At 30.4% G+C, this 23,409-nt stretch overlaps 3 protein-coding genes across 6 annotated transcripts in view; 1 reads left to right on the top strand and 2 right to left on the bottom strand.

The window, feature by feature from the left end:
* The window catches only part of LOC111417579 (uncharacterized), a 245,495-nt gene extending 230,397 nt beyond the window's left edge, over nt 1-15,098 (bottom strand). For all 3 annotated transcript variants that reach the window (XR_011639919.1, XR_011639920.1, XM_071194804.1), the window contains exon 1: nt 15,088-15,098. The gene's annotated coding sequence lies outside the window, so the exon portion shown is untranslated. The remainder of the gene's footprint in view (nt 1-15,087) is intronic.
* LOC111417220 (uncharacterized) overlaps nt 1-16,143 on the bottom strand; it is a 124,394-nt gene extending 108,251 nt beyond the window's left edge. Inside the window, exon 1 of one of the 2 annotated variants that reach the window (XM_071194806.1) lies at nt 15,723-16,143. The gene's annotated coding sequence lies outside the window, so the exon portion shown is untranslated. The remainder of the gene's footprint in view (nt 1-15,722) is intronic. The other variant, XM_071194807.1, reaches the window with a different exon arrangement.
* Nucleotides 16,144-21,949: 5,806 nt separating this feature from the next.
* Nucleotides 21,950-23,002, top strand: LOC139429322 (uncharacterized). Its single transcript, XM_071194994.1, has one exon. The coding sequence runs from the start codon at nt 21,950-21,952 to the stop codon at nt 23,000-23,002; it is 1,053 nt and encodes a 350-aa protein (XP_071051095.1).
* The last annotated feature ends 407 nt before the right edge of the window (nt 23,003-23,409 follow it).

The raw sequence follows: 23,409 nt of genomic DNA, 5'->3' as shown, positions 1-23,409 counted from the left end.
ATAATTTCTAAACTGATACCCTATATTGCCACATTATTGCGATATTTGAATAAAAATGAAATTAATAAGAAAGCTGATAAGAAGTCAACTTATTTGGATCCAAAATACAAAATGAATTTTCTTAATGCTGATTTAACTATCGAAGCAACTCTAAAAAGAGGATACTTTAATTAATAATTGGTGATATTTCCAGTTCAAGAAATTAATTTTATAGCGAATTTTGAAAATTATCGATGAAAATTGCAACATCGAAAATGTTATCAAAACTTCAAATATTGTTTTCTCAAAAACTAAAAGTTATTTATCAAAACGTGTTGGTTCATTGGAAAGAGTACACTTTTGTTAGCATTTTGGGAAACTTTCATACTCATGTACCAAGAAATCGATTTTATACGAATTATTAAAATTTAATCGGCGAAAATTGCAAAATTCGAAAAAATTGTCGATTATTTCAAAAATATTGTTCTCAAGAACTAAGTGATTTTTAAAAACGGCTTTTTGCATTAAGAAGAGGGTACTATAATTAATAATTGGTGATATTTCTACAAGGATCCTTTAAGAAATTAATTTTATAGCGAATTTTGAAAGGTATCGATAAAAATTGCAACATCGAAAATTTTATCAAAACTTCAAATATTGTTTTCTCAAAAACTAAAAGTTATTTTAAGAAACGGATTGGTTCATTGGAAAGAGCACACTCTTATTAACATTTTGGGAAATTTTTATGCTCATATTCCAAGAAATCGATTTTATACGAATTATTAAAGTTTAATCGGCGAAAATTGCAAATATCGAAAAAAATTGTCGATTGTTTCAAAAATTTATTTCTCAAGAACTGAAAGTGATTTTTCAAAACCGCTTTTTGCATTAAAAAGAGAATACTATATTTATTAATTGCTCATATTTCTACAAGGATCCTTCAAGAAATTAATTTTATAGCGAATTTTGAAAGTTATCGATGAAAATTGCAACATCGAACATTTTATCAAAACTTCAAATATTGTTTTCTCAAAAACTAAAAGTTATTTTTCAAATCGGGTTAGTTCATTGGAAAGAAGACACTCTTATTAACACTTTGGAAAATTTTCAAACTCATATTCCAAGAAATGGATTTTATACGAATTTTTAAAACTTAATCGGCGAAAATAGCAAAATTCAAAAAAATGGTCGATTATTTCAAAAATTTATTTCTCAAGAACTAAAAGTGATTTTTCAAAACGGCTTTTTGCATTAAGAAGAGGGTACTATAATTAATAATTGGTGATATTTCTACAAGGATCCTTCAAGAAATTAATTTTATAGCGAGTTTTGAAAGTTATCGATATAAATTGCAACATCGAAAATTTTATCAAAATTTCAAATATTGTTTTCTCAAAAACTAAAAGTTATTTTTCAAAACGTGTTGGTTCATTGGAAAGAGCACACTTTTCTTAACATTTTGGGAATTTTTCATAGTCATCTTCCAAGAAATTGATTTTATACGAATTATTAAAATTTAATCGGCGAAAATTGCAAAATTCAAAAAAATTATCGATCATTTCAAAAATTTATTTCTCAAGAACTAAAAGTGATTCTTGAAAACGGCTTTTTGCATTAAAAAGAGGATACTATAATTAACAATTGGTGATATTTCCACAAGGATCCTTCAAGAAATTAATTTTATAGCGAATTTTGAAAGGTATCGATAAAAATTGCAACATCGAAAATTTTATCAAAACTTCAAATATTGTTTTCTCAAAAACTAAAAGTTATTTTAAAAAACGGATTGGTTCATTGGAAAGAGCACACTTTTATTAACATTTTGGGAAATTTTCATACTCATATTCCAAGAAATGGATTTTATACAAATTTTTAAAACTTAATCGGTGAAAATTACAATGTTCGAAGAAATTGTCGATTATTTCAAAAATTTTTCTCTCAAGGACTGAAAGTGATTTTTCAAAACGGGTTTTTGCATTAAAAAGAGGATACTATAATTAATAATCGAAAGTGATAACAACCACAGTTCTGTTAGTAATTAATGTGATGATGAATTACAAGCGAAGAGAAAAAAACTAGACGAAACTGCAACAAGAGATTTTGTACATCGTATTGGGATTGTTACAATGAGGTTGTTAATGATACCTAAAAACACCTAAAAGATACTAATTCCTGTGAATGGTGGAGTACTAAGTAATAGGTTTTTAATATCCGGCCAAAGCCACTATCCGGTAGCCGGCCGGATTTTAAAATATGGCATTATAGGCCGGATAGTTGCCGGATATCCGTTCCACCACTAAAATTAACTAATATCAAAAGAAGAAAGTTTTGGGTTTAGACAGGGCTGGATTAACCAGTAGGCGCTTGAGGCGCGCGCCTCAGGGCCACGTTTGTTTCAAGTAACCCCGTTTGATTGTACTAGTTAATTGATTTGTTGATTTACGAAGAAACAAATGAAAATAAAATACTATTTCACTGCCAGACTCTTATATGCGAGTTCAAACTCTGACTGGAAAAGTCTTACGAGGATTTTAAAAAGTCATGAAGAATCTAAAGTGTAAATAAAGTCAATGGTGACATTTGCTCATTGAACATCATTAGATATGAAATTAAAGAATCAAATTCAAAATGAAGAACTGTACTGGCGAAAAGTCTTAGAACGTATACTAGCCTAAAGTTTCTTTGAAGACAACGATTACCATTTAGAGGTCGGACGAAAATATAGGTAGTCGTTTCAAAAGTAATTATTTGAGTTGCCTAGATTACCTTGATTACCTAGATTACCTAGATTACCAAATCAGGGAAGAGGTTCTGTTAGTTATTTGTCTCATCACATATGTGATGAATTTATTGAAATAATTAGAGATAGAATGTTAAGTACATTCAATAGTGAAATTAAGGCAGCCCAATACTTTGGTATTATCGTCGATTCAACACAAGACGTAAGTCATTGTGATCAACTTAGTCTAATTTTAAGATACGTATATGAGGGACAAATATCAAAACGATTCCTATGATTCATTAAACTGGAAAATCACACTGGGGATTGTTAACAAGAGACAGCTTTAAGTAAATTAGAACAATTAAGCCTCAGCATTCAAATCTGTCGCGGACAAAGCTATGACAATGCAGCCAACATGTCTGGAAAATACAATGGCTTTCAGGCAAAAATAAGAATATTATCTCCTACCACTATTTATGTATCCTGTACTAACCACTCATTAAATTTAGTGCTCAATTTTGCATGTGAGTCGTCTTTAGAAGTTGCTAATTACTTTAATACAGTGCAAGGTATTTATAATTTTTTTCATCATCTACACATAGATGGCAAAAATTAGCACAAAAAGTTATCCCAACTCCCAATCGTTTAAGTGATACGCGTTGGTCTGCACGTCATGATTCTGTTTATGCTTTATTTGTAAATTATAAAACTATTAGTGATATACTGTCAACATTTGTAAATGACGAATCTGAAAAACCCTAAGTAAGAGTGAAGCTTCAACTCGTCTTAAAAACAGAAAATTTTGAATTTGACTTTTTTTGGGGCCCAAAAATGTGTGATCGGAATTTTATATAATATAACGGATTTTTGTCTAAAACTAACAACCGTAATCATAATTAACAGTAAGAAAAGAATTTAGAATTAGATTTCTTAGAACAATAATTAAAAATCGAAATTGAAATAATGCTTATTGAGTTTTCATTGAGTCATTTAAAAACAATACCCTATAATATCCGTATTATTAGCATCGATATCGATTTCAGTGTGGGTTTTATACGGAACCAGATTATGAGTCGCAAGTTTACGAAACATTTCGAGTTGCGCTTTTAATTGTACTCAAGCGTGGGAAAGTTAGAATTGACGTAATAAATTATCGATAATGAATCAGTTAAAATGGACGAAATATCGAATTCAAGAAAAGTAATATTAAGCGTATAGTAATGTGGTGTGCCCCCGTTAACCGTAGCAAGAAATTGATTTATGAGCAAAGTTGTCGCCGACAGCCGTCCGACTCATAAGCGCACCCAACTTGTCATCATTTTTGATTCATATACGTTTAGTGGAATTAGAAAATATCATCTCAACTTTCATAACTAATTTATTTAAAATAATCCCGGAGGAAGTATAAATTTCTTATGTAATTTAATAAGAGCCGTTTGAGAAAATAAAATTTGTTTTACAATTTACGACGTTTGTTTTGCGAAAGTTATGATTTTCGTAGATTTTAATTTTAGATCCAATGTTAGAAGATATGTCGGTAAACAAAAGTGATACGTAAAGGTTGGTAATTATAGAACTAGAAACGGTCATCCAGTCTCTTGAACGCGACAGGGCATATCTCATGGTGTAATTATAAGACGGCCCCTTCCGTATATAAACCGCGCACGTCCTCGCAGGATCTCCGTTAAAATGGAACGAAGACGCGGGTTTTATAATAGATTTACAATGGACGAGGTGGGCGCGGCGATTAGATTAAAGAAAAGGTATAGGTGATGTGATGCTAAATATAGTTTCGAAGAGCGAGTGGATCGTACTCTACGGCTTATGCTAGATTAATGTTAAACTTTGTTTCGTTCTTAAGTGCTTTGGAAAAGTGAAAAGCCTTGCCGTCTATCAATAAGTTTAAAGATTTTTTAAAATGAGGATTTATCTTGCATTTCAAATTTATTTCATTTTATCTCAAAATTGCATCATTTATAAAATCTTAGCTATAAATTAACTAGGAATTTGAATGAATTTGATGGAATATTTGGTTGGGACACGTTGACATTTGAAAGTTTACCACCATATAGGGTTAAGCATAAACAGTTATTTTAAAGATATTGATGAAGTACTTTGAACTCGTGTAGAAAGTAGAGATTGACACAAAATTACAATGAAATTTAACAATTTATTTCTCAAAAACTAAAAGGTATCTTCTAAAACGGATTGAACCACTCAAAAGTACGTCTTTTAATTTATAAGTTGTGAAAATTGCTTGGAAATTTCCCACGAAATACCTTCTTCACGCATTTTTATAATTTTTAAAGAAAAGTGTTGTATTTTAAAATGAACAAAAATTACAGTGAGATTAAAAAAGTTATTTCTCAAAAACTAAAAGGTATTTTCCAAAACGGTTTTCACCATTGAAAAGAGGACATTTTCTTTTATTAACAATAACATTTTCGATGCTATTTTCCGATAAATCAATTTTATACGATTTTTTTAAAGGAAGTTTGATCAAAACTGTTAAGTTAAAAATGAACGATTTTAATGACTTATATCTAATGAACTAAAAGCAATTTTACAAAATGGATCTACTAAAAACTACGTCTTGTAATTTATAAGTTGTGAAAATTGCTTTGAAATTTTCCACGAAATGGCTTTCTTACGAATTTTTATAATGGATTAAAGAAAAGTGTTGTTTTTTAAAATGAACAAAAATTACAGTGAGATTAAAAAAGTTATTTCTCAAAAACTAAAAGGTATTTTCCAAAACGGTTTTCACCATTGAAAAGAGGACATTTTCTTTTATTAACAATAACATTTTCGATGCTATTTTCCGATAAATCAATTTTATACGATTTTTTTAAAGGAAGTTTGATCAAAATTGTTAAGTTAAAAATGAACGATTTTAATGACTTATATCTAATGAACTAAAAGCAATTTTACAAAATGGATCTACTAAAAACTACGTCTTGTAATTTATAAGTTGTGAAAATTGCTTTGAAATTTTCCACGAAATGGCTTTCTTACGAATTTTTATAATGGATTAAAGAAAAGTGTTGTTTTTTAAAATGAACAAAAATTACAGTGAGATTAAAAAAGTTATTTCTCAAAAACTAAAGTGTATTTTCCAAAACGGTTTTAACCATTAAAAAGAGGACGCTTTCTTTTATTGATTAGTAAATTTTCGATACTATTTTCCGATAAATCAATTTTATATGATTTTTTAAAATAAGCATAAGCATAATTGTTAAGCTGAAAATGAACGATTTCAATGACTTATATTTAATGAACTAAAAGTAATTTCTCAAAACGGATTGATCCACTAAAAACTACGTCTTGTAATTTATAAGTTGTGAAAATTGCTTTGAAATTTCCCACGAAATGGTTTCTTCACGAATTTTTATAATTGATTAAAAAAAAGTGTTTTTTAAAATGAACAAAAATTATAGTGACATTAAAAGAGTTATTTCTCAAAAACTAAAAGGTATTTTCCAAAACGGTTTTAACCATTCAAAAGAGGACGTTTTCTTTTATTAATCAGTAAATTTTCGATACTATTTTCCCATAAATCAATTTTATACGATTTTTTAAAGAAAATTTGATCAAAATTGTTAAGCTGAAAATGAACGATTTCAATGAATTATATCTAATGAACTAAAAGTAATTTTTCTAAACGGATTGATCCACTAAAAACTACGTCTTGTTGTTAAATTTCTCACGAAATGGTTTCTTCACGAATTTTTATAATTGATTAAAGAAAAGTGTTTTTATAGTGACATTAAAAGAGTTATTTCTCAAAAACTGAAAGGTGTTTTCCAAAACGGTTTTAACCATTGAAAAGAGGACGTTTTCTTTTATTAATCAGTAAATTTTGGATACTATTTTCTGACAAATCAATTTTATATGATTTTTTAAAATCAGTTTAATCAAAATTGTTAAGCTGAAAATGAACGACTTCAATGACTTATATCTAATTAACTAAAAGTAATTTTTCAAAACGGATTGATCCACTAAAAAGTACATCTTTTAAATTATAAGTTGTGAAAATTGCTTTGAAATTTCCCACGAAATGGCTTTTTCACGAATTTTTATAATTGATTAAAGAAAAGTGTTGTTTTTTAAAATGAACAAAAATTACAATGAGATTAAAAAAGTTATTTCTCAAAAACTAAAAGGAATTTTCCAAAACGGTTTTGACCATTGAAAAGAGGAGGTATTCTTTTACTAATCAATAAATTTTCGATACTATTTTCCGATAAATCAAATTTGTACGATTTTTTAAAGAAACTTTGATCAAAATTGTTAAGCTGAAAGCGAACGATTTCAATGACAACAAAAAATAATTTTTCAAAACGGATTGATCCACTAAAAAGTACGATTTTTAATTTATAAGTTGTGAAAATTGCTTTGAAATTTCCCACGAAATGGCTTTTTCACGAATTTTTATAATTTATTAAAGAAAAGTGTTGTTTCTTAAAATGAACAAAAATTACAGTAAAATTAAAAAAGTTAATTCTCAAAACCTGAAGGGTATTTTCCAAAACGGTTTTCACCATTGAAAAGAGGACATTTTCTTTTGTTAACAATAAAATTTTTGATGCTATTTTCTGATAAATCAATTTTATACGATTTTTTTAAAGAAAGTTGGATCAAAATTGTTAAGTTAAAAATGAACGATTTTAATGATTTATATCTAATAAACTAAAAGCAATTTTTCAAAACGGATTGATCTACTAAAAACTACGTCTTGTAATTTATAAGTTGTGAAAATTGCTTTGAAATTTCCCACGAAATGGTTTCTTCACGAATTTTTATAATTGATTAAAAAAAAGTGTTTTTTAAAATGAACAAAAATTAGAGTGACATTAAAAGAGTTATTTCTCAAAAACTAAAAGGTATTTTCCAAAACAGTTTTAACCATTGAAAAGAGGACGTTTTCTTTTATTAATCAATAAATTTTCGATACTATTTTCCGATAAATCAATTTTATACGATCTTTTAAAGAAAGTTGGATCAAAATTGTTAAGTTAAAAATGAACGATTTTAATGACTTATATCTAATAAACTAAAAGCAATTTTTCAAAACGGATTAATCTACTAAAAACTACGTCTTGTAATTTATAAGTTGTGAAAATTGCTTTGAAATTTCCCACGAAATGGTTTCTTCATGAATTTTTATAATTGATTAAAAAAAAGTGTTTTTTAAAATGAACAAAAATTATAGTGACATTAAAAGAGTTATTTGTCAAAAACTAAAAGGTATTTTCTAAAACGGTTTTAACCATTGAAAAGAGGACGTTTTCTTTTATTAATCAATAAATTTTCGATACTATTTTCCGATAAATCAATTTTATACGATTTTTTAAAGAAAGTTGGATCAAAATTGTTAAGTTAAAAATGAACGATTTTAATGACTTATATCTAATAAACTAAAAGCAATTTTTCAAAACGGATTGATCTACTAAAAACTACGTCTTGTAATTTATAAGTTGTGAAAATTGCTTTGAAATTTCCCACGAAATGGTTTCTTCACGAATTTTTATAATTGATTAAAAAAAAGTGTTTTTTAAAATGAACAAAAATTATAGTGACATTAAAAGAGTTATTTCTCAAAAACTAAAAGGTATTTTCTAAAACGGTTTTAACCATTGAAAAGAGGACGTTTTCTTTTATTAATCAATAAATTTTCGATACTATTTTCCGATAAATCAATTTTATACGATTTTTTAAAGAAAGTTGGATCAAAATTATTAAGTTAAAAATGAACGATTTTAATGACTTATATCTAATAAACTAAAAGCAATTTTTCAAAATGGATTGATCTACTAAAAACTACGTCTTGTAATTTATAAGTTGTGAAAATTGCTTTGAAATTTCCCACGAAATGGCTTTTTCACGAATTTTTATAATTGATTAAAGAAAAGTGTTGTTTTTTAAAATGACCAAAAATTGCAGTGAAATTAGAAAAGTTATTTCTCCAAAACTAAAAGGTACTTTCCAAAACGGTTTTGACCATTGAAAAGAGGACGTTTTCTTTTATTAATAACTAATAATTTTAAAAATAAACTAATAATTTTATACGATTTTTTAAAGAAAGTTGGATCAAAATTGTTAAGCTGAAAATGAACGACTTCAATGACTTATATTTAATGAACTAAAAGTAATTTTTCTAAACGGATTGATTTACTAAAAAGTATGTCTTTTAATTTATAAGTTGTGAAAATTGCTTTGAAATTTCCCACGAAATGGCTTTTTCACGAATTTTTATAATTGATTAAAGAAAACTGTTGTTTTTTAAAATGAACAAAAATTACAGTGAGATTAAAAAAGTTATTTCTTAAAAACTAAAGTGTATTTTCCAAAACGGTTTTGACCATTGAAAAGAGGACGTTTTCTTTTACTAATCAATAAATTTTCGATACTATTTTCCGATAAATCAATTTTATACGATTTTTTAAAATCAGTTTGATCAAAATTGTTAAGCTGAAAATGAACGACTTCAATGACTTATATCTAATGAACTAAAAGTATTTTTTCAAAACGGATTGATCCACTAAAAACTACGTCTTTTTATTTATATGTTGTAAAAATTGCTTTAAAATTTCCCACGAAATGGCTTCTTCACGAATTTTTATAATTGATGAAAGAAAAGTGTTGTTTTTTAAAATGAACGATTGTTAAGCTGTAAATAAACGATTTCAATGACTTATATCTAATGAACTAAACGTAATTTTTCAAAACGGATTGATCCACTAAAAAGTACGTCTTTTTATTTATAAGTTGTGAAAATTGCTTTAAAATTTCCCACGAAATGGCTTCTTCAAGAATTATTATAATTGATTAAAGAAAAGTGTTGTTTTTTAAAACGTACAAAAATTACAGTGAAATTAAAAAAGTTATTTCTCAAAAACTAAAAGGTATTTTCCAAAACGGTTTTGACCATTGAAAAGAGGACGTTTTCTTTTATTAATCAGTAAATTTTCGATATTATTTTCCGATAAATCAAATTTGTACGATTTTTTAAAGAAAGTTTGATCAAAATTGTTAAGCTGAAAATAAACGATTTCACTGACTTATATCTAAGGAACTAAACGTAATTTTTCAAAACGGATTGATCCACTAAAAAGTACGTCTTTTTATTTATAAGTTGTGAAAATTGCTTTGAAATTTTCCACGAAATGGCTTCTTCAAGAATTATTATAATTGATTAAAGAAAAGTGTTGTTTTTTAAAACGTACAAAAATTACAGTGAAATTAAAAAAGTTATTTCTCAAAAACTAAAAGGTATTTTCCAAAACGGGTTTGACTATTGAAAAGAGGACGTTTTCTTTTATTAATCAGTAAATTTTCGATACTATTTTCCGATAAATCAATTTTATACGATTTTTTAAAGAAAATTTGATCAAAATTGTTAAGCTGAAAATGAACGACTTCAATGACTTATATTTAATAAACTAAAAGTAATTTTTCAAAACGGATTGGTCCACTAAAAACTACATCTTTTTATTTATAAGTTGTCAAAATTGCTTTAAAATTTCCCACGAAATGGCTCCTTTACGAATTTTTATAATTGATTAAAGAAAAGTGTCCGTTTTTTAAAATGACCAAAAATTGCAGTGAAATTAAAAAAGTTATTTCTCAAAAACAAAAAGGTATTTTCCAAAACGGTTTTGACCATTGAAAAGAGGACATTTTCTTTTAAAATATCAATAAATTTTCAATACTATTTTCTGATAAATTAATTTTATGCGATTTTTTAAAGAAAGTTTGATCGAAACTATGCGAATGAATTTGAGAAATATTTTAATTGATTTATAATTTAATTACACCATCAAATAAATTCCAAACACTCTTTATCTACAAACCGTAAAAAAACCTGACCATTTAATTGACAAGTTATTGTTACAGGGGCATTTTAATCGCATTACAAAACTTCAAGCGAATTACGTGCCTTTGGAAATGACGAGCCGACGATAAGCGAGTTACAAATAATAAAAAAAACGATTAAAATCTTATCGGTCGCGACATTCGGTTAAAGTAATTTGCCAAAATAAAAAAAAATTATATTGAACCGAGATAATTAACGCGATTTACGATAATAAATTTGGAGGTGCAACGTTATCAGAATTTTGTGTTACCGTTTTCATTTTTTTTGTCTCGTTGAGATAACTTCCGATGTATCTTCATTAAGTGTACTTAAGTTATAAATAAAAATATCTCGAAAAGGTGTGTAACAAAACAAGTAGTGACCAATATCTTAATTTTAAAACAATTTAATTAAAATGATTAAAATTATTTTTAGAATATTTATTTCTTTGGTACAAAGAAAATGGTAAAACTATGAATTAACGCCAAACCAAACAAACGTTTCAAATTTGTGGTAGTTAAAAAAGAAATCATTTCTTTTCTTTCTTTTGATTTCTATTTAGATCTTTCTAGAAAAATTTTTTATTTAATTTTATTTGTTAGTTTTGAAATTCATATAGTTAATATGGGTTATCGAAAGTATTAAAAACCTCACTTGAAAGGTCGTAAAAAACTCGGGGCTCGTAAATCTATATTTAAAAACCTTACGGTACTTTATTTTTCTTGTCGGATATTTCGCAACTTCCTCGTATTTTTCAGTCTTCCTCCTCCTTCTCCTTTTTTTATTATTTTTCGTAAACTTAGGTAGACGCCGATCTATTATCACCGATTATTATCAGGAACGTTCAAGTAAATACCATGACAAGGCACTAGAGATTCCACAAATACCTTAGATAAGTGTTAATTGTATTTATTTTTTTGCTCAAACGTTTTGATGTTTTGCAATCTTTTACATTATTTCAAAATGTTTGTTGATATTACAATTTTATCTAACAAATTTATTATGTTACACTTATATTATTTTACTTTTTTGCAAAACTATTTTGGACTTATATTGCAACTTATAAAATTGAAGAAAAATATCTTAAAGAAACTGGACAAGTTGTTCCATTTTTAATCGGATGAGACAAGAAACGATTTATATCTCAAATTAAAGCTAAAGGAATGCATTTTGAGATAATATGGTCATAAAAGTAATATATAAAATTGTTATAAAAAAAAATTTAAAGAAACTTTCCCAATTTGAGTCGAATTATGAAGGTGCAAATTAAACGAATTATTTATTCTTTATTCGTGGGAGATAAGAAACGATTTATATCTCAAATTAAAGCTAAAAGAATCTATTTTAAGATAGTAGTATCAAAATAACATAACCTATAAATTTACACCGGGGGATATGCTTAAAAAATCATATCCAATTTGAGGTTTATTGCGAAATATGGAAAATTTAAAAAATCATTTTAACTAAATTTGTTTGAGTTAATAAGCGGGTTATATCTCAAATTAAACCTAAAGGAATGTATTTTGAGATAACATAATCATGAAACTATAATATATAAGTGTATTACAGAAAAAAAAATTTTAAGTAACTTTTTCAATTTGAGTCGAATTATGAAGGTGCAAATTAAAAGAATCATTTATTCTTTATTCGTGGGAGATAAAAAATGATTTATATATCACATTAAAGCTAAAATACTCTATTTTAAGACACTAGCTTCAAAATAACATAACCCATAAATTTACTCCGAGAGGGTGTGCTTAAAGAATCATATCCATTTTGAGGTTTGTTACGAAATATGGTAAATTTAAAAAATCATTTTAACAAAATCTATGGGAGTTAACAAGCGAGTTATATCTCAAATTAAAGCTAAATTAATGCATTTTGAGACAATATGGTCATAAAAGTATAATATATAAAATTGTTACAGAAAAAACATTTTAAAGAAACTTTCCCAATTTGAGCCGAATTATGAAGGTGCAAATTAAAAGAATCATTTATTCTTTATTCGTAGGAGATAAGAAACGATTTATATCTCAAATTAAAGCTAAAAGACTCTATTTTAAGACAATAGCTTCAAAATAACATAACTCATAAATTTACTCCGAGAGGGTATGCTTAAAGAATCATATCCATTTTGAGGTTTGTTACGAAATATGGAAAATTAAAAAAATCATTTTAACTAAACCTATGGGAATTAATTAGCGAGTTATATCTCAAATTAAAGCTAAAGGAATGCATTTTGTGATAATATGATCATAAAAGTATAATATATAAAATTGTTATAGAAAAAATATTTTAAAGAAACTTTCCCAATTTGAGCCGAATTATGAAGGTGTAAACTAAAAGAGTCATTTATTCTTTATTCGTGGGAGATAAGAAACGATTTATATCTCAAATTAAAGCTAAAAGAATCTATTTTAAGACAATATCATCAAAATAACATAACCTACAAATTTACTCCAGAAGCGTATGCTTAAAGAATCATAGCCATTTTAAGGTTTGTTACGAAATATGGAAAATTTAAAAATCATTATAACAAAATCTATGGGAGTTAACAAGCGAGTTATATCTCAAATTAAAGCTAAAGGAATGCATTTTGAGATAATATGGTCATTAAAGTATAACATATAAAATTGTTACAGAAAAAGCATTTTAAAAAACTTTCCCAATTTGAGTCGAATTATGAAGGTGCAAATTAAAAGAATCATATATTCTTTATTCGTGGGAGATAAGAAACGATTTATATCTCAAATTAAAGCTAAAAGAATCTATTTTAAGATAGTAGCATCAAAATAACATAACCTATAAATTTACATCGGGGGGATATGCTTAAAGAATCATGTCCATTTTGAGGTTTGCTACAAAATGTGGAAAATTCAAAAAAATCATTTTAACAAAACTTATGGGAGTTAACAAGCGAGTTATATCTCAAATTAAAGCTAAATTAATGCATTTTAAGATAATATGGTCATAAAAGTATAATATATAAAATTGTTACAGAAAAAACATTTTAAAGCAACTCTCCCAATTTAAGTCTAATTATGATGGTGCAAATTAAACGAATCATTTATTCTTTATTCGTGGGAGATAAGAAACGATTTATATCTCAAATTAAAGCTAAAGGAATGTATTTTAAGATAGTAGCATCAAAATAACATAACCTATAAATTTACATCGGGCGGATATGCTTAAAGAATCATGTCCATTTTGAGGTTTGTTACAAAATATGGAAAATTCAAAAAAATCATTTTAACAAAACTTATGGGAGTTAACAAGCGAGTTATATCTCAAATTAAAGCTAAATTAATGCATTTTAAGATAATATGGTCATAAAAGTATAATATATAAAATTGTTACAGAAAAAGCATTTTAAAGTAACTTTCCCAATTTGAGTCGAATTATGAAGGTGCAAATTAAAAGAATCATTTATTCGTTATTCGTGGGAGATAAGAAACGATTTATATCTCAAATTAAAGCTAAAAGAATCTATTTTAAGATAGTAGTATCAAAATAACATAATCTATAAATTTACTCCAGGAGGATATGCTTAAATAATCATATCCATTTTGATGTTTGTTGCGAAATATGGAAAATTTAAAAAATCATTTTAACTGAACTTGTGGGAGTTAACAAGCGAGTTATATCTCAAATTAAAGCTAAATTAAAACATTTTGAGATAATATGGTCATAAAAGTATAATATATAAAATTGTTACAGAAAAACATTTTAAAGTAACTTTCCCAATTTGAGCCGAATTATGAAGGTGCAAATTAAAAGAATCATTTATTCTTTATTCGTGGGACATAAGAAACGATTTATATCTCAAATTAAAGCTAAAAGAATGTATTTTAAGATAGTAACATCAAAATAACATAACCTATAAATTTATTCCAGGAGAGTATGCTTAAGTATCATATCATGTTGAGATTTGTTACGAAATATAGAAAATTTAAAAAACCATTTTAGCAAAATTTATGGGAGTTAACAAGCGAGCTATATCTCAAATTAAAGCAAAATTAATGCATTTTGAGATAATATGGTCATAAACGTATAATACATATATAAAATTGTTACAGAAAAAGCATTTTAAAGTAACTTTCCCAATTTGAGTCGAATTATGAAGGTGCAAATTAAAAGAATCATTTATTCTTTATTCGTGGGAGATAAGAAACGATTTATATCTCAAATTAAAACTAAAAGAATCTATTTTAAGATAGTATCATCAAAATAACATAACCTATAAATTTACTCCGTGACGGTATGCTTAAAGAATCATGTCCATATTGAGGTTTGTTACGAAATATGAAAAATTTAAAATATCATTTTAACAAAATTTATGGGAGTTAATGAACAAGCGAGTTATATCTCAAATTAAAGCTAAAGGAATATATTTTGAGATAACATAATCAAAATAACATATTCTATAAAATTATGGCAATCAGAATTTTTTAAAGCTATTAACAATAAAAAAACGTTTAAAAAAACTTCTTTCTAGCTTTATTTTATACATTTCTTCAGTACCGATTTCCACCTTTACAATTAGGTCATCATCAGCCGAATGGATAAATCTGATATTTTAAAATTTGTTTTAAAATTATTTATAAATACAATGATCTTCAAATTTTGATTATAATGTTGTTCATTTTCTTAATATGATTTTATTGACTCGATTTAATTTTCTATTTCCCCAAAAATTTATTATTGGAACCTTTAATAAACAGAAACGAATCGGTGATTATGAAGACGTCTTCGCACCCGTCAAGAACAAGCGTCTGCTTAATCGACTCTCTGCCAGTCGCCGGTAACGTAAACAAACATTCCGTTTTTAGTTTTTTTTATCCGGGCGCACTTTTCCGAAAGCGCCTTTTTCGTCTCTAATCCGACACAAATAAAAGAACACGGGCGAAGAAATCTTCCAATAAATTTCACGAAATAATCGGTTTTTTGGGTACCACCTCCAACCTAATTTCTTTTTATCTTTAACTATTTCCGTTTCTGGTTTTAATCTCGATCGAGAAATAAAAAACGTGTTGATTTTTCTCTTTCTGGAGAGAGAATCTCTTTTTGGAGATTTCGATTCCAGATGGGATGGAGACCGAAAGAGAACTGCGATATTGACTGAGTGGTGGTGTGTGGAGTTTGAAAGATCTGAGTCGTTTCACTTACCAGGCGATTGCAAGAGGTTCATCCGAGAGAAGAGGAGATCACTGGTGAGGTGCAAGGAATAAAAAGCAGACACCAAAACACAGAGTTAACGTAAACACGCGGGGAGATTTTTTTTTAACTTCTTTTGGGGTACCCAAAATTTAAAAAAATCCCGATTTTACAATAATCAAACTTTTTCTTTTTCAAAAAAACTCCTCAAAAAACTCTTTTTGCTTTGGTCCAACAAATTTTCTTCTTAATTTGTTTTAAAATCAATTCTTCTTTTTTAATGGGTGAGTCAAAATTTTTTTCACTGTTGTTGAAATACTTGAAATATTTTGCTAAAACTGTTTTGAACGTATTCATTTACGGTGTACCGTCGCGGGTGCATCTTGTACTCAAAATGCTCGGGGCGAGCTACGAAGACCGACTACTGGGGCTCACACGGTCTGAGGCCCTCTCAAACTGGGCCCCCCACTATACTATATTGGAGGTTCGCACCTCGACGACTCTTCGTACTTATACTTTTGAAACGGTGCGTACGAGAAGTACATACACACGTAGATGGTATGTGCCTACATGTAGACGACGAGTTTCAAGACTTCCAACTTCCAGTTTGGGTTCAAATCAACTTCAAGTTGTTGTGTAAAAGACAAAGTCCCACGAAATAATTGGGTTTTTTCTTAATTAATTAAGATAAAACACTTCTTATTTTTATTTCATTAATTTTTTATTTTTGAACTTCTTTTATGTTTGTTTCATTAGGAGATTACATACTCACTCATCGATTGTTTAAAATATATTCTAAATTAAATAAAAAAGTTGTTATCTTATCTAAATCTATCAGTGACACATTTTTTTTGATAATCATATTAATGACTTGTTATATATATTTTTTGGAGATCTTATTAAAATTTTAAGGATTATGTTGGATTGGATTTTGATGGACGAAATTTACTGATCAAAAATCGATCTCGATTTAAATATACATTAATTTGTTAACATTTAGAAAATAATATTAAAAAATTTTGCGAAACTACATGAAGGGTACAGGGAATAAATGAGCTAAGTCAAAATACAAAATAATCTAGGAAATCGTGTTAAAAGTTTCAGACTGTATAAGTTCGCCTGTAAAAGTAATTTTAATGTTTGAGCATCATTAAAGGAAATGTAGCTCTTGATACTACGGTAAAATATAACGGCAAATTTGATTGTGGTTGCATAACGCTGATAATACTCAAAATTACTCAGTAACAGCACCAAAAGCTGGGAATAAAACAGCTTAGTCCGAGCGTCAACAGTTTTATAATATTTTATTAAATAATGAAACAAGAAAACATTCATTTAAAACATTCATTTATGGGGTATTGACGAATAAAAGTTTGCTGCCTCAGGTCCACAAAACTGCGCTAGATGCTGTAAATCTTGGATTTTCTCTTTGGAAATCTGTATTAAATCTGAAATTTTTCGTAAATATAGTAATATTTAGCGTAACATTATACTAAACATACCTCTATAGCAACACTCCGGAAGCTCAAATTCGTTGTTATTTAGCTTTGTTTTTCGAGACTTGGGGCTGGTAATAACAAAATTTTCCCATGCACCGTTATATGAAGTGCGGTAATATAGTAGATGTGGATGCTCTTTTTCCACCTTTATTTCCTTAATAGGACGGGACAGAATGGGGCATTTCTTTTTGTATATTGTATCGAAATGCTTCGTCCACCCTCGAAAATAATCCTGTGTAACATCCAAAACGATAAATGTTTGGTTTGAATCTAGCATTTTCAAAAGCTGCAATCCATTCCTTGGGATGTTCTACCTTGGTTTTTTGATTTACCAAGCCGAAATTCTTGTCGCATTCCAAATATCAATGTCCCCGAATTGGAAATATAACTTTAATAAAGTCTAGACATTTTTCTATGTTAACCAGATGATGCAGGAAACAAAAATTGTAAAATTTTTATTCTGACCCGGACACGAATCGCAGAATAAGTATAAGGACTTAACTTTCTCGTCGAGGAAGTTGTACACAAAGTGGTGAATTAACGAAGCGACATCGTCACTACCTTTTTTTCCCACAAACTCAGGATAAACATAAAACACGCTTTGAGAATTTCCCAAAATGTGTATGTTGAAGGCATAAATTGATAGTTGTCTCTTATAGTAAACATCGTTGGTTGATAAGTTTGGGGCAGGTAAATTTTTTGAAAAGTCAAATAATATCGCTTCAATTTCTTTTGACTTTTTGGATTCTAATTTCGAAGCTTTTTTCCGAATGTAAAACTGTTCTGCTTGGCTTTTGTGAACAGTATTTTCCAGCTCAATCTTCTCAATTAATCTTTCTATCTTTTTCGTTTCATTGTCTCGTTTATTTAGTTTCTCAGCGAGGAGTACCCTTTTCTTCGCCATAAATTGATCGCAAGTACTGCATGTATCTGTTCTTGGATATCCAAACGAGATGTTAAAATCCCTTTCTAGAACTGTTCTGTAAGTTTCATACGATATCTTTACTTGTGGATGCACTTCCTCAAATAATTTATGCATTTTTTTCATATTCAAGTCTTCAGATAGGTAAATTTTTAAAGAATCCCGTAAGCCATAGTGAGATGATCTATTCGGAAAGCTTTTTATGTGATCGTGAATGATATTTAGAACTTCCGGACTTAATTTTCTTGGACGTGTGTTATGCTTTCCTCTTTTATTCTTTGGAGCTATGCCAGTCATTTTTAAACTACGAACGAGATGTTCGATTTTTGACTTAGTAATTCCGTGAATTGACATAAAAGCCGTCCTGCAAACAGATACTTCTTCAATACGATCATTTATTTTTGCACGAATTATGTGGAAAAATGTAGCATCACGAAGTTTCGCGGATTCTTCAGGTTGACGTGGTCGTCGCGTTGCTACTGGTACGAGGGAAATTAAACCGCACAAATATAAATTCTGTTCATCTTCTGTTAGTAGCAAGTTAAAGTGGCGTAGAATTTCTTTACGTACTTCTTCCTTCAAGGTTTCGAAACACTTTTTACGACATTTACAGTCCGGACCCATTTCGTGGCTTTGTAGCCTAAGTTTTTTGCGAACTTCGTGTAGCCGTCCAAACTTTTTCCGTTTTTTGGTACTCTGACAATTCGTTGATTCTTTAGTTTCGTCTTGCATTATTTGCACAACACCACACAACACTTTACTGACAGAAACCAACAGAAACAAACTGCGACTCACACTAGGAATTCGAAGCTTCTTTGATATTATTGTTAGCGCAAAAAAGCCAATTTTCATCAACTCCCCTGAGTTAGCAAAAACAGGTAGTTGACGCTGCGACTTAGCCGGTTTATTCCTTGTTTTAAGGACTTAGCCTGTATATTCCCTCTTCACCAAATTTAAGTTCTGTGTTTTCTCTTGACCTAACCGTCTTTTCCCCTTTTTATGAACATTGACGAAAAGATTCGCTTTAATTTTACCAGACTGTGTTGTTAACACGATTTCAACAAAAATTGACTTAGCCTGTTTATTCCCTGTACCCTTCACATCTATACCTTTTCAAGCTCAAATTGGCACTAATCAGAATCAAAATGACATTAGTCAAAATCAAATTGGCAATGTCAATTTCAAATTGGCATTAGTCAAAATCAAATTGACAATAATCAAAATTAAAATGGCATTAGTCAATATCAAATTGGCAATAAACAATATCATATAAGTACGAAGGCTTTCACGGCCGGTGTGAATTAAACTAAGATTAGAACTAACACTAGAAACTTTCGGGTTTTGCCGTGCGTCTTTTAATAAAAGGTTTGACGTTTCGGATGCCATGTTGCAACCTTGTTCAGAAACTGGTTCGAAGTGACGAGATCAAAAATCGGTAACTATATATACTTCGGAAAAACTAATTAATAATCAGTTAACGCTAATTACAAACTAATTAATAACTAATTGCGTCGCGCCCGGTGTGAGGCGGGAAGAGGTCTTCGTGTTCACCACCATCTTCCATGTTCTGGTAAGCTCCCAGCCATCCTCTCTGTTGACGTTATTTTTATGTCGGTGGATCTCTATGGCTTCTCTTGTCAGTCTTTGGTAGTATCTGTTGTCCCTAGCCAGCACCTTTGTTTGTTCGAAGTCTATTCGGTGCCCCTCTGCATGGCAATGTTCCGCAACCGCCGACTGCTGGATCTTCTTCAGCCTTACATCCCTCTCATGCTCCTTGATGCGGCACTCGACGTTGCGTCCAGTTTGGCCAACATAAACCTTCCCACAACTACACGATAGTCGATAGACTCCCGCTCCTTTTAATGGAGTTAGTTTGTCCATGGCTATCGGGAGTGTGTTCCGAATTTTGCTGACCGTGCCGTACCGCACCACGATGTCGTTCTTCTTGAGGTGCCTAGCAATTCGTTCCGTTACACCTGAAACATAGGGAAGACAGATAAATCCAAGTGGTTTTGTACTTACCGTGTCCTCTTTCTGCTTTCGCTGCTTGATGGCCTGGTTGATGTCCCTCGAAGTGTATCCATTCTTCTGCAGCACGCCTCGTAGAAAGTGTTGCTCCTTCTTCAAGTTCTTTCCTTCACATAGTCTCGCTGCTCGCTGAAATAATGTACGGATCACGGACCTCTTCTGTTGGGGATGATGATGTGAACATGCCTGTAAATACCTGTTGGTATGGGTCTTCTATCGGTATACACCAAGTTCTATATCTCCATTTGTCGTCCTGGTGACCAGCACATCTAGGAAAGGTAGTTTTTTGGCAGTTTCTGTTTCCATGGTGAACTTAATCATAGGATGTTGAGAGTTCAAGTGATCCAAGAACTCTTAGAGCCGTTTTTGACCATGTTGCCATATCACAAACGTGTCATCCACATATCGGAGCCATAGTTTTGGTTTCCACTGGCTCTTCTTCAAAGCGTCCTCTTCGAATAATTCCATGTAGAAATTAGCTATAACTGGCGATAGTGGAGATCCCATGGCTGCCCCTTCGAACTGCTCGTAAAATTCTCCTTTCCAGCTGAAATACGTCGACGATAAGCAATACTCCACCAGATCTGACACGTATCCTGGTAAACCCTCCGGAATGAGTTTTCGGCGAAGACCCTCTACAGCATCCTTAACTGGTACCCTAGTAAAAAGGGATTCCACATCGAAACTTACCAACATATCCCCAGCATCCAGCTTTACACCTTTTACTGATTCCACAAAATGTGTAGAATCCCTGACATACGATTCCGTGTTACCTGTAAAGGGAGACAGAATCTTTGCAAGATGTTTGGCCAGCTGGTATGTTGGGGAGTTGATGGCGCTGACGATCGGGCGGAGGGGGACGTCTGGTTTGTGAATCTTCGGTAGTCCGTAGATTCTGGGTGGTACCGGCGCCTGCACAAACAAACCTTTCTGCTGTTCTGCTGGAATTCCTGTGGATTTTATCAGTTCCTTCATTTTTCTAACGATTTTGTCTGTGGGGTCCTTCTTGATCTTCCTGTAGGTGGCTGGGTCCAGTAGGTTCATCATTTTGTCGTCGTATTCTTTCCTGTCCATAACAGCGGTGGCATTCCCCTTGTCTGCTGGTAACACGACGATTTCAGATTTTTCTTTTATAGATCGAAGTGCCTTCTTTTCACCAACCGTTAAGTTGGATTTTGGTGGTTTTGCTGACTTCAATACTCTCGCAACTTCTTGTCGGATCTGTTCGACTTTCAGTGCAGGCATCCCTCGAACAGCTGCTTCCACTTCGCAGATGATTTCTTCCTTTGGGACCTTCTTCGGGGCGATTGCGTAGTTCAATCCTTTGGCGAGCACAGAGGTTTCGTCTTTCGTTAGTGGGACATTCGATCTGTTAATGACGATTGTTTCTACTGGTAAACTATTACCTTTCTTCTTTTGCGACGGGCGTTCCAGAGATTCAAACTTCTTGATGTGTGTGTCACGGGTCTTCTGAAATTCAAACGTGAAACGTCAAACCTTTTATTAAAAGACGCACGGCAAAACCCGAAAGTTTCTAGTGTTAGTTCTAGTTTTAGTTCTAATCTTAGTTTAATAAAACAATATCATATTGGCATTAATCAACAAATTTAGCACTAAACAAAAGCAAATTGGCATTAAACAAAATCAAAATGTCATTAGTCCATATCATATTGGCACCAAACAATATCAAGATGGCATGAAAAATAAATGTCAAACAATTGTTAACTTATCGGTTATTGTCAAGTTAATGGTAATTTATTGTGAGATTTCAACTATTATATTCACACAAGATGCCTTATTTAAAGAAAAATGCTGCTGCAAATCTTAGGACACAGATTTGCGCTTTGTATAATGCCAATGGTGACTGGCGTAATCTTGCAAACGTACCACAGGTGCCAAAAAGAACCGCGTATCGATGGGTTAACAACCAAGAACAACCGGAAAAGCAGCGAGGAGGTAAACGTAGAGCTAAAATAACTGATGAGCACCGTCAATTCATGGAACGTTCACTCGAAGAAAATCCTAAAATTACTCTTAAAGGACTGAGTGAAAAAATCCGTGAAGATTTTGCACTCAATGTCTCCAACGAATGCGTTCGACAGCATCTCAATGGATTGATGTTTACTTTGAAGATTGCTCGTAGAGAACCAGAGAACGCGAATAATATTCAAACGAAAACAAGCAGCAGTACTTATGTAGAAAATTTATTGGATCTTCAAGCACAAAACGTACCTATCATATACATGGACGAGACAAACTTTAATTTGTTCATATCGCGGACTCAGGGTCGTTCAAAAAAAGGGACTCGCTGCACAACAGTGTCTGCAGGTTGCAGAGGGTCGAATATTCACCTAATAGGATGCATTGGAAACATGGGGCTAATTCATTCCGAACTACGTCGGGGCTCTTTCAAGAAGCCGGAAGCAAATGAATTTGTGAGGCAATGCCTAAGAAGAGCGCAAGGCCTTTACCAAACTGGAGTTGCATTAGTTATTGATAATGCTCCATGCCACTCTGCTATTGAAGAGGTTTTTGCAGAAAACGAATTTGAACACCACACACTTTTACGCCTAAGTCCGTACAGCCCTATGTTTAATCCTATTGAACAAGCGTGGTCTGCATTAAAAGCAGGAGTAAAAACAGATATGGCTGTACAGCTAAATAACATCTTGGCTGGTGCTGACCGGGATCATCTGACTCAAACAGAATATCGAATGCAGAAATTAGAGAACACCGTTCATAATAATATGGACAAGATTACTGTTGCCAATTGCGCAATGTTTATGGCCCACATCCAACGATTTATCCCTTCTGCATTGAATATGCAAGATATAAATTTTTAAGAGTGTTATTTAAAACATAACTTTCTTAAGTAATATAATTGTTATCTACTGTGTTTGTAAGTCAATAAAATGTTTTTGCCCATTTCATTTTATTTAATGCTGATATATAATTTTATTCCCATGTCAATTTAAAATTCATAATTGCCAATATGATATGGACTAATGTCATTTTGATTTTGTTTAATGCCGATTTGCTTTTGATTAGTGCTAAATTTGTTGATTAATGCCAATATGATATTGTTTATTGCCAATTTGATATTGACTAATGCCATTTTAATTTTGATTATTGTCAATTTGATTTTGACTAATGCCAATTTGAAATTGACATTGCCAATATGATTTTGACTAATGTCATTTTGATTCTGATTAGTGCCAATTTGTGCTTGAAAAGGTATAGTGCAAAAAAC

Source organism: Onthophagus taurus, chromosome 3 (genome assembly GCF_036711975.1).
Source record: "Onthophagus taurus isolate NC chromosome 3, IU_Otau_3.0, whole genome shotgun sequence".
In the NCBI taxonomy this organism is placed as follows: Eukaryota; Metazoa; Arthropoda; class Insecta; order Coleoptera; family Scarabaeidae; genus Onthophagus; species Onthophagus taurus.
This window is presented reverse-complemented; position numbering and strand designations above follow the sequence as displayed.